Below are 13062 nucleotides of genomic sequence, written 5' to 3' on the forward strand. Positions count from 1 at the left end.
GGGTTTCTATGTTAATTAAACCTCCTTTGATTATGATTTTCTGAAAACATTATGTTTGGGAGTAGAAGTTAATCCAATTTTTTTTTGGCGTGCACGTCTTTCTATGCTGTTATCAAATATCGACAAAAAGTATATTAATCATATTTTTGAAAAGTAAACAAGTTAGCCAAGATTAAACCATGTTTAGCCAAATTTCGTGATGAAGCATTCACACAACACTACATTTTAGCATGCAAATAGATGAAAATCTATCGCATGCGATTTTTGTGTTCTCTTTTCATTGGATTTTTCCAGGTAGATTGAATTTTACAGGTGTGTAAAAGTCCACTATTAGGCGTTTTTGCGCTGCTACAATTCTAGTTTCATTTCAGAAACGTTAGTTTCATTTATTAGAAAGACAGAGGACTGAGAAAAAAGTGCAACTTACGTCATAAAATGGTTTAAAAGCAATAAAGATAAATTGAAGAGATTTTTTTTATTTTATCATCGTTTGACGTTCGTCTGAAATGGTTAATAATATCTACCCTGTACACCGGCGTTAGATGTACCTAGTGTCTACGAAATTAAAACAGGCATCCTCTGTGTATTAAGCTTCGACACAAATGATCGATTAAATGCGTTAATCTGAAACATACGATCATACGAAATTAGGATCTATATGGAGAGCGAAGCTTTTAAAAGCCATTCCCGAAATAAAGTGTGTATTGTAACGTGTGGTATAATCACAGATTTTCTCTGCATATATTAGTAATTAAGAAAAAATATGGATAAATGGGGACTAAAGGTATTTATGGTTTACGTTTACAAACACTCCATTGACACTGATTGGCACTGATTACGTTTGGGATCGATCCTCATTTGTCAACAATGATTCTGTCTCGGATTCTTCGTCACTTTCACTGAATGGAAGTGTGTTTTCTTTAACGTTCATCTCCGCAACTTGCGGTTCTCCGCCCGTTAAAGGAATGATTGTGAAAGTGAGATCGGGATTCACTTTGGACTTTGGCTCCTTGGAGTTGTCAGAAAGGAAGCTTCGGGGGTCAAAATCGTCATAAAACACGGGGCGTACGTCATCAAATTTGCCGTCTTTCTCTGTTTTCGGAGCATGAACGACGGATGCAACGTGTTGCGCGAGTAAGTAGAATACCAAAAGCAGCACGCTTTCTGTGAACAGTAAGTAACAGAACCACATCGGCGTTAGTCTGTCCATTAATGTTCCAAGCACGATAGGGTTAACCATCGTGCCCGATGATGACGCAATCAGAAACAATGACGCAACTTTTCCGGTGATCGTCAGAAGTTCCTCCTCGGTCCAGATGAACATGGTGGGGAATATAATGGACAGGGCGAACCCCGCCAACGTGGCACACACCCAAACCCCCGTGTCATAACCTTCGTTAGAGGTCAAGAACAGTCCCATAAAAGCAACGATCAGAAGGCCGGTGTACATGCATATCATTCGCACAGGAGTCAAGAACTTCACAAGAAAAATCCCGCAGAAGCGACCCCCGCCGAACGCCGCCCAATACATCGACGTAGCAAAAGATCCCGCCGATTTGGTCCAATCCATTTGCTTGACACAGAACGTTGCAAGGAATCCCGCAAACGTATCCTCTATTGCACTATAGCATGCCATGATACACATCATGTTGGCAATGGCTATGACTTTGGATTTAAATGGTAGCACTTTCTGCTGTGTTTCTTGGGTCACTGGTCTCTTTTTCAGCTTTTGTGGTTTCGTTCGAAGCGATTTTCTGTACAACACGAAAAAGAACACAGCGGCAGTGGACGCCAAAAACGCTGACATCAGATATGCAACGTAAATCCTGGATTTTGGGGCAGGATGGGGAACCAGTTTAGTGACAAACGTGATATTTCTAGGCAACGAAATGTTTGCTGTGGACTTCAAAGTGGAGTTGATGCTAGACAATCTTCCGGTCCCGTTGATTGCCACCGTGACAGTATCATAATCCACTTCCGGTATGTAATAGTCTACGGGAGTTTTGCTTAAAAAAAATGTTTGGTGTTTCGGAGCCAAAAATGGAGCTGTTGCCATTGGTGACAGAATACCACCCATAGCAAAACAGAAATGAAGGGCCTGCATATAAGCTCTACCCTCGTCCCCCCACGTGTAGACTATCTCTGCATTACAGACTGAAACATATCAAAATCTGGTCATTCAAAAATTATCTCTATTGAATTAGAATTTTTGATGGTTAAGAAAAGAGAACAAAAGTACATGAGTATTAAATTAAGAAGAATAAAATCTGAAAAATTCCACCTTGGGAAAAACAATAATGTATTGTTTTTAAATATTATTAACTGAGAAAAAGTAGTTCATTCAGGATAATATCATGCAATAACAAGTCACCTTTTTGCAACAAAACAATCGGATTAAAATCAGATCCTCGATGCTCCGGTTTATATGATATGTCGCTCGCAATCAAATTCGCAACACAAATGCTGAAGTTTCAAAACAGATGAAGTGTCAGATTACAAACTAAGAGTTCTTACTTGCATCTAAGGCTCCACAAAATGTCCCCTTTGCAATATGCATGATGACCATGATTTCGTATACAAAGCACCATGGAATGATGGCCGCCGTTACAGCGTTGCCAAATACAGCCAGAAACAGCAGGAACAGCTTATTGTAGCTGTCGAATAGGACCCCACACAGCAGGGATCCCGTCAGGTACCCCACGGAATTGGCCGTCATGAAGGCGGATCCTCTTTTTATGGTGGTGGAGGTGATGATTTGTAAGTCAAGAAACGAAGGACCAAACTGACCAATGATCCAGCCCTATAATACATTGTGACTAAAATAAAGAATTTTTGTCTGTGTTTGTTCCATCAGCAACAGGTAAGTTCCAAAAAAAAAAGGCATAATTCATCGATAGAATAGTTATCATGATTATAAAAAGTGAACTCGTTGATATTCAGTTGGCATTATAGAACTTCTTTGCAATGTGGTAGTAATCATGCAAAGGAATTATTAACACAAGAAACATTTTACGACAACCATTATTCACTTCGCACCATCAATATATTGCAACGTTTTCTCCGAAATACTTCAATAAATTACAATAACATATATTGGGAAAAAAATGATAAATGAGTTCATAGTTTTTCGCCACCTACCAATATCATAAATGACCAAAGCAGCCCAGCAGTCAAAATAATCTTTCTTTTGAACTCCGGGTCCGTTTTAAGCCTGATCAGGAATTTAGGTTTGCGCCTCTTTTTCTTGCGATCCCCTTCCACTTCATCGTCCTTGCTCTTTCCGAACGGCACCCGTTCGTACATCCGCCGGATCCGTTCAATGATTTCTAGGTCAGGTCCGTCGTAGGTCAAGCGGAACTTGTCAACGGTCGAGACTCCATACTCCTCGTCCTCCATCCTCGGGCAATACAGATGTTGCAGCCCTGTACAAAAAAATACATTGTTAAATCCATTTAATTCTTAGGAGCAATTTCCATGGACTGTCATTTCATTTACATCTAGGTTCATGGGGAGGTTATTTCTTGGATTTGTTTTAATGATATAAATTATATACAAGAGTCCATGACGTGACGATGTTAATTAAATGCGACGTCATTATTAATAGCATGTCTAAAATAACCCACTATGTGAGCAGTGGCACACATAAAAAAATAATCAATGTTCCATTTTATGAAGGTATATATTCATGTTGTACTTTTTAGTAAAATATCGTCAGAGAGGCCCATTTAAGGCATTTACCATACCGAGTTTTTAATGGAAAAATCATGCTTATGTTTTGTAAATCATATTCATTGTTTTTATATAATTATATACTATCATACACACGCTTACTGATCGATGTCAAACTCGCTGAAAATTTTGTCGTATATAATTAGAACTCTTCTTCATTTTGAGGTAGAAAAGTATCATAAATGACAACCACCACCAACCGTCCTTGATTTATAAAAAGTTATATTTGTCACGTGAAAGCTCATAATTGGACATTGAATTACAATTCAAAAAATACTCTTTGGGAATTTTGTTTAAAATACAATGTAATGATCAAACAAAAAGGCTTCTTTCTCTCCACATGTATTAGAATCATTATTTTGTCAAGACCTAAAATTTTAACAATAGGAGGCTTGTGCCAAACATCAGTTTCGTGTAGGTCTGCTTAGTTCGCTTTTTTCAATCTATGAGCAAACACATTTGTACGATTTTATGCTCTGCCTACATAATTCTTACGATACAATTATACTGTAAAGACCATTTGAGGTTTGCAATCAATTTCAACATGTATGATGTGTGAACTTGATATTTAACGATAAATCGTGGTCTTGTTTTTTTTTTTTTTTTTTTAAAAAAGGCTCTTTAAATAAAAAACATTTAACTCAAAAGAGAGAATCAAATGCATATTCCAGCTTGTACTGAAATCATATTTCTAGGTTACCTCTTATATCCTTCGTAGCTACAAAGAATGTTTACCTCTGTTCTATGCATATCAAAGATACTTCTTACACATAATTTACTCTGATTTACCTGGGATAACACTTTCGAAATCAATCATGATTGTGGAGTAAACTGAATGCGTCACGTTCGCTCAATCAAAGTTTTCTCATGTCAGAATATCCATTTTCAAAATATCCATTAATTTTTTTTCATTCACTTTTTTGTCCAAGATCATCTTACAACTTCATTTCACCGGAATTTCACAGATTAAACAACAATCCTTTCACAAGTCTAGCACATCATCCATGTACTCTACCAACGTGTTTATAAATTTGAATTTTGATAATTGAAAAAAAAGAAGCATGCATCAAAACATGGGATTGCGCAAGAGCCAACACGTGGTCGACAGATATTAATGTTTATATTTTCTATTATAGTTTTCTGATTTATCGTAATGGGCCGTGTTAATGTATGCCCTCTCTGATGAATCAATTACAGTGATTGACAAACCGTTAAGGGTTCAATGATCGAAGCACAGACATGTACCAGGCCCCGAGGGGACAAAAAAAATAGTCCGGTAATGTGCACAGTGGTGGTCGCATACAAGTGCATTTGTCTAACCTAGATTTCCTGATATTAAGGCTCAAATGTTTATTTCTCAATATCAAATTTACATTTTCATCGAATTAATCTCGCCAGAGGTTCAACTTAATAAAAAACCCAAAAGCTAAATAGAAAAAAAAATAACAAATAAAAACCTAAAGGGATGATAATAAACTAATGAAAAAATGAAAATAGTAAAATACAACAAGAACCAATTCATAGAAAAAAAACACACAGAAAAATCTTTACTTTTAATAGAAAAAAGTTAATAAATTCACAAACAGGTAAAAATGAGTACAAATTTATAGAATCTGTCTTTCATTTATTTCGCTTAATCCCCCTTCCTTTTCCCCTGGCCTTATTTGACCGACATATAAATACCGGTATTGCAGATTGATTTTTCAGAACAATGAGATTTTAACATTTATACTTTTCAATTATGTACTATGCCTACATGTAAACACCCAAGTCATGCTTACCAACTTCATATTGCTCCCTCAGTAATCATCCCATATAGCGCACCCTCATTGCTCTTTACAAAATATTTTTTTTTTTTTGCATTCATAAAGTACATGGGATATAATACACACAGTACTAATAAGTCACAGCGAGGCCACGATGAGGATGTTGTATTGCAAAATTAAACTCACAGCTTGTGTCAAAACAAAATCATCAAATTAATTTTTTTTTTTTAAACCAGATTTACATGTATAATAATTCTCTTAAAAACAGCTCTATAAAGCATCAAACAAATCAATAAGTTTTTTTTTGTTTTTATTAAAATAAGATTGAACATGCATCATTTTATTTGAAAAAGTTCTATATTGCAAAAGTATAACATTAGCAAAGAGAGTGGACATATAATAATAACACATTGAGAATTGATGGTTAATAAGGACAAGTATGCCTGTCTTTTGAAGTACGTGTACATAGATCGATCTAGAAGGGTCGGGGTGGGGGTGATTAGCTGCTCCCTCACACCCCTGGAAATATGCGAAGAAAAAATGTTAATTTACAAAAGTTAATCCCATCCCCCGGAAAAAGAAATCCTGGATCCGCACCTGAAATGAACCCGGTTTGAATATTATAACTATGAAATTTAAAACAACATTTGACTTACCTTTTATCTATAATTACACAACTCTTCCAAACCGTAGCGTTAAATCTTTTGTCCCAAAATGGTCTTAATGCAAGGCCAGTGTGGGGCGGCCATGTAATTAACTTAATTAAGTGATTAATTGTGATCGCATCCATCAGACCGGGCGGCATTGACTGGCCGTACACTCACTCTTATGTGTTTTCCTCTTTTGTCTGGCAAAAACTGTTAAAAATATGGGTTTAATTGTGTGTGCGTGTGTGTGTACACTACATGCATTTGGATATTTTTTGTGTTTTATATTCAATTCAATTTATTATCCTTGAGCTTTACAACTCATCGGAATACAAATTATAATACATATAAAATTATATACAAATGTGCAATGTGCAGTAAGTTAGTGGACATATTAAGACAATATAATCATGTACATATTGGACATAAATGTATGATAAGTAGCTTAATATATAAATAGTGCCTGTTTGGGAGGGTAACAGTTGAAATTGACACCCCGAGAAAACCATTGTCAACCGACGCGAAGCAGAAAATTTTACTGCTTTTATATAGGAATAACGTGAATTCTACAGCGAACCGTACGCGCATAATTTTCGCGCATGTAACATTTTTTAATGTTACCCGTTGCCAAGTGCGTTGCTAACGCTGAGGGTAATAGTAAATATTATTAACTGCGTCTTAACCAATCAGATTTCAGTATTTAACATGAAAGTATAACAAACTGTAATATTATTACAATGCTGCGCTCTCATTTTGGAAGCGCTAGACAAATATTTTCCTAAATTATTCAGTTCCTTTGTATTGTTCACACTTAAAAGTTTAGCTAGCTTAAAAACATTTGGGTTTTGGTAATAAAAACTCTTTATATATTTCTTTCGTAATTCAGCGTAAAAAGGACATATGAGTATAAAGTGGAACTCATCTTCTATTATTACAATGATTGCAAAATCATTCATTTCTTGGCACCTTGTTGTGTCGACCTTTTTCAATATTTAAAGAGTGTGATGAAGTTCGAAAAATACTTATAAATTTATTTGAAGTATAATTAATCGGTCTCCTAAGATAAGTTTGCATACAAAAATTATCAACAAGGTGTTGATATAACCTACTCTTCGGAGATGTCGAAAAAGATGACATCAAACTTTGTTTATAAATATCTAATATTCTACACTCAATTATCTTGTAGGTTTTACATTGATTTGAACAAGTTTCGTCAAACAAATATTTTAGACCCATGCTAGATAACTCGCTTTGTATGGAAACCATCATGTCATTTCTATATAAAGCAGTAAAAAAATCTCTAATATTAAGACATTCAGTATAATAAAATAAATAGTGCCTGCTTCGCGTCGGTTGACAATGGTTTCCTCGGGTTGTCAATATCAACTGTTACCCTCCCAAACAGGCACTATTTATATAATGTTGTTAAGACGGCATTGTATGATGGTACAATAACTCTTCTGAGTTTTCTTATGTTTTCTGGCAAAAATTGTTAATTAAATGAATGTGCGTTTGTACGTGCGTTTGTGCGTAAGTGTACATGTATGTATGTACATTGGGTGTTTTTGTGATGTGTGGATTTTGTGGGAAGCAATGACTGGTCGACAGTACACTCACTGTTTTACGTCTTCACTTTTAACCCAATATGCATGAGTCAGAGCATAAAATTACGCGCGTGTTCAGGTGTTTAAGGTGGCTAAGTGGTCAACTAATTACGCATCAGATGTACCTAATAATTTCAGAAATTATTTAAATCCAACCATAAACAAATTATTTATATAAAAAAAAATCCGAAAAGTTTACCTTCTTTCCACATCTTTATACGTGCAGAGCTCTTTCACCAAGATGATGTATATAGCCTAAAAATGGCCCCAGCCATCCAGCCCTCTTAAATGTATTTAAATTTGCACGTGTGTGTATGTGTATGTGCATGCATGCACGTTTGTACGCAAGTGTGTGGTAGTGCATGAGTGCGAGCGTATATGTGTTCAACTTAGTTGTTTAAATTCCTATCAAGAAATTTTTTTTACTAATGAAGATTGCAAGGACTGAAGGTCACGTGACAGGATTCCCATCTTTGATTGGCTCTTGGGTGTATTGAATAGCAGTATATTAATCAACGCCATTTTATCAAAGTAGTTTATGCAGTATGGAGTGGTTCATCTTAGGATGAATTTATTATTTTACGTATAATATCGCGCAATTTTGCTTATATAAACACTACGAAATCAAGAAACTTGCAAACAACATTTAAAGAAAAAATCAATTTTTTAATCGGTATTTAATGACATTTCATATCAGCTTGATGCAGTTGTATACATTAAAATGTATATAAAGATTTAAACAAATGCCTCATTTACATGTAATTAGTACCTAATCAGTACCTAATGAAGTGAATATGTGTAGGACGGCAAATAGTCCAATCATATATAGATATATGACGTCATTGAAAACGCGATTGAGATATTCATTAATAAGAGGATGTAGAACGTGTGATATTTAATTTGTTTGCACACGTCGATGCTGTTTAAGACTATACATCTTTCAAAAATAATAATTCATCGCATATACATGTATTAGAAATTTTATACACATAGACTTACCTAGACTATAATTGTATGTACAACTTATATTTTGTTGTTGTTGTTGTTTGATTATTTGAAATTGTTGGTGTCTTTCTTTTCTTCACATTACATGTGTATCATTCAGTAGCATATGAAAGAATGAATAAAAAAAATAGCAATGTATGATGAAGATTAAGATAATTTGATCTTTCGTATATCAATTAATAGATTACAAATTTCAATATTTACAAACCCAGATTAAAACTACATGAACACCTGTCTGCATTTAAATATATTCAAAACAAATATTTGAATTGTCACTATTTAGCGTATTTTCATATAATTATCGTCAGGGATAAATAATTGTTCATCATTGCTAATGGAGCTATGGCCATTTTGAGTAGCTTTCTGTTGCTGTTAAAGTTATAGTTATGAATAAAAAGCTATTTGAAAGGAAAGGCGGTATGATAAGTTTTAGTTTATTATGAACGGAAAATAAGTCAAACAGTTCCCCCAGACAAAAGCACGAGTGAAAAGTGATCTTTCAAAAAATTATGAAAATTGCGAATTTTAGAAGTTGTAAAGATCGATGTTTTTGCATTGTGTGTAACAAAAATATATTTCCCTATTCCATAACGATACCATAAAAGTTAAAAAGCATAAAAAGGAACCCGGAGAAAGATAGACAATTAAAACAATAATAGCGATCTTAAAAGCCAATTTAAGACGTCATTTTTATCAGATTGACAGCTGTGTGAAAAATGTGGTTATCGCTTTATATTTACATTTTCCAGTGTCTTTGCCTGTGATAACACTACGTATCCATTTTGTACTATATAACCCATAGTACAAATGACGCCAAATTGAGGCGCCAGCGGGGTTTGCTTATTTTTATCTAAATATTTAATCGTACGATGGCTTAAAATTATATAAATATAAGTAATAAGGAATCATTCTTTGAATATTATGAGGTCATAATTTCGGTCGGGGCGTAATCAAATCTATCATAAAGCCCTTCGGGCTTTATTGGATTTGATCACGCCCCGACCGAAATTATGACCTCATAATACTCAAAGAATGATTCCTTATTCTATATTCCTTATTATTATGAACTCTTAATTTATTTTTTGTCCGACTTGGACAACGAACGATTCATTGTCACGTGAAATTAAACGTTTTGACGTATTGGTAGTGGACTATCGCGCTCAGAGATGGAACATATTAGTACCATTAAATTCTTCAGGTACATGTACTTTGCTTGCTTCAGACTTTCTCGTTAGGTCTTATGCAAGGAAATAGCCAACAACACTGAACAATTGTAGTTCCATATATATATATATATATATATATATATATATATATATATATATATATATATATATATATATATATATATATATATATATATATATATATATATATATATATATAATCCCTGCATTTTGATCATACCAATTACTGGATTATGTCAAATAAAACAAGCATCTATACTTATAAATTAAGTTTTGCCAATAAACTTAAAAATGCTTGCATCGGCGTAACTGCTTACACCTTTGGTATTTTAACACTTATTATATGATGTCCGAAAGCTATAGTTGAGTTTTATCTGATTAGTAATTATTGTACAAATGATTAAAAACCTACTTTTATTTTCGATAAACCAGCTCGAAAAAGCAAAAATGAGAGCAAAGTGGTGGACATGTTTTAGTAGTCTAAGTCAATGGGATTTAGCATTAAAATATATCCTTGCAATGAAATAATATTGAATGATCACGTAAACAGTGAGTATATCTATTAGGAACTTACTAGGATTACACATAGAAATTAAGATTTGACAAATGCTGTATAAATGAAATGAGACAACTCGCTTCCTAAACGCGCGATTTTAGCGAAGCTCGATCTTTGGCGAGAATGGATTAGAACTTTCCAGAACGGTGTGACCAAGAACGCGGGTTTACTAATTAACGTCATGGCGAAAAGTGTAGGACGGGTTCATCATGTATCAGGGGCAGATATTCATACCTTGAATGTGATATCTTTGGATGGTACAAAAAAGTCAACGAATAAATTGAACAATTTGATGCAATTTTAGTTTTAATCAAAATTATATATTTTCCACTACAGGGTGCCCAGGAAAGCGGTTTAACTAATTTACACCATGGCGGAAAGTGTAGGGCGATCGAGTTAACCATCGGGCAGATGGTTTGGATATATGACAACTTTTGTTTTAAAAATGCAAATATGCATACTCTAGCGGCTTTTTTTAAAATTTCATAAATTTTTATACCACAGTGGATTGGTAGTGAACCTGTGACATGAATTTGTAAGCAAGAAACAGTTAGTGTTCTAAGTCTATATCAATCGCAACTTCTCGGGCCTTTCCGGCAAGCTCAGAAAAACACCTTGGCGTCCACGACAACCCCCCTTTTCATAAAACTTGATATCAATACAACACATATTAGGATCTGTTGAGATGTGAGCAAAGTCAACTATATACCCTAAAATATACCACAGAAGCGACATACAAGGCTGTCTAGCCGATAGTTACTTTTAATGGCAAGCGACTCCATTTTGTATAAAATTCTAACATCCGGTGATGTTAAGCCCGAGAAGTTGCGATTGAGTCTATTTATGCTTATCTTTTAAAAAGATTGGTGAGCTAGCGCTCCATCATAAAACACAGAAGCAGATTTCGAAAACATTAATTTAAATTTCTGAATCGATTAAGATATAGAATTGTGATTCTAGAGTGAGCTTCACATCGGCAATGGCATAGCTTATTGACTGTGCCTTAATCATTATATATCTACTGTAATTTCAATTTCGAGGTGAACATTTTCAAGAACAATTGGTAATGTTTTGTAGCAATCGTATATTCTCGGGCCTTTCCGACAAGCTCGGAAAACATATCTGAGGTTGCTTTTCGAGCTTGAAGGAATTTAAGATAAGACAAGCTTTTTATTATAACATTTAAAATAACTTTGCATTATAAGACCTAAGCTTCTGTTACTTTTTGACATTTACAATCAAACACAAAACTTAATATTAAACGAAATTCAAATGGTACAGTTTGTCTATAGAAGTACGATATTCCCAGAATCCCCTACTATGGAGTCGAGCATGGGTATTTCAGTGAAAAAGACTAACGTTGCTAGCGCTCGAGAGCGCTAGCAATAAATAAATGATGTATTGTATGAGGTAAAATGGGGGAAGGGATGACCACCTTCTACAATTTTTTTTAAAATCAGTATTTGATCTGAAATTCTCATTTGGGACAGTGATAGAAATCTTTTATCATGCACACACTTAGCATAACCATCGTTTAAATGTTCATAAAATTTGATAGAAAATCGGATCGAAAGGGTTTAAGATAAACCTCTGACGCAGTATATCCGAAAATAAAAAAAAATAAAATAATGGTAAAACATTTTAGCATTGTGCCATTAATGTGTAAAGTGTTAATTTCCGCGCTTTCGACATCATTTAGTTTATTGAAAAATTAAACCAAAGGCATTTTCTTTTTTACTCTATATAAAACATCCAATATTCTAGGATGAGAAAGATAACTCTTACTGATTGGAGAGATTTTGTTACAACTATACAAGAATGTGCTAAAAAGGAGTGCTTAATTTTTTTTTTATTATATATGAATTGACCATTAATATACAAATGTAACTTACATCATTTTAAAATCCATTTCATATTTTTCTATTTTATGCTGCGATAGTCAAATCGCCATATCTAATTACTTTGTCTATTTTTTTTATCTAATGATTAGATATTTTATCAATTTTTGAAAAATCTAGCAGCGCTTCATTACTTTAACCCTGTTTCATTTAAATATATTGATATTATCTTTCATGCAAATCAATGTACCGAATCCAAAAAAATAAAAATAAAGTAGATTTATTAGCAAAGGAACATTTAACCTTAATAAAACTAATAATCGCAATTTGTTGTTTTATTTCATTGCAAATGAACTAGGACTCATTGGAATATTTTTGATACAGGTACTTGTATTGGTTAGAATTGCTAAATCAATAAGGTGTTTTTTTCTTGGAAATGCTTATATATATATATATATATATATATATATATATATATATATATATATATATATATATATATATATATATATATATATATATATATATATATGGTAAAATTTGGTTGACAAAAATACTTTTACTTTTAAAGACATGTAAGATTTTTATTATTTATGTTGTATTGTTATTTTGTTTTCAATTGCTGTATTAAGCTTGAGCAATACGTAGAAAGCGTTGGATATACAACACCTCTAAAGTTTTTCTTGAAGTCCACAGTGCTCGTCCAAAATGTCCCCGAGTGGACGCAGAT

The 13062-nt window shown here is 33.7% G+C and overlaps 1 protein-coding gene across 2 annotated transcripts; it reads right to left on the bottom strand.

The window, feature by feature from the left end:
• Positions 1–646: 646 nt before the first annotated feature.
• LOC105334087 (sodium-dependent glucose transporter 1A) lies at positions 647–6337 on the bottom strand. 2 transcript variants are annotated; one of them, XM_066073047.1, is made up of 4 exons: positions 6152–6337; positions 3139–3422; positions 2515–2800; positions 647–2154 (listed from the first exon to the last, which is right to left on the bottom strand). In XM_066073047.1, exons 2-4 carry the CDS (start codon positions 3394–3396, stop codon positions 836–838), a joined length of 1863 nt encoding a protein of 620 aa, XP_065929119.1. In that variant the 5' UTR covers positions 3397–3422; positions 6152–6337; the 3' UTR covers positions 647–835. The 2 variants fall into 2 exon arrangements, with proteins under 2 accessions (XP_065929119.1, XP_011435710.2); XM_011437408.4 differs by lacking the exon at positions 6152–6337 and adding an exon at positions 4519–4816.
• Between the last annotated feature and the right edge of the window lie 6725 nt (positions 6338–13062).

This window comes from Magallana gigas, chromosome 10, assembly GCF_963853765.1.
Source record: "Magallana gigas chromosome 10, xbMagGiga1.1, whole genome shotgun sequence".
NCBI lineage: Eukaryota > Metazoa > Mollusca > Bivalvia > Ostreida > Ostreidae > Magallana > Magallana gigas.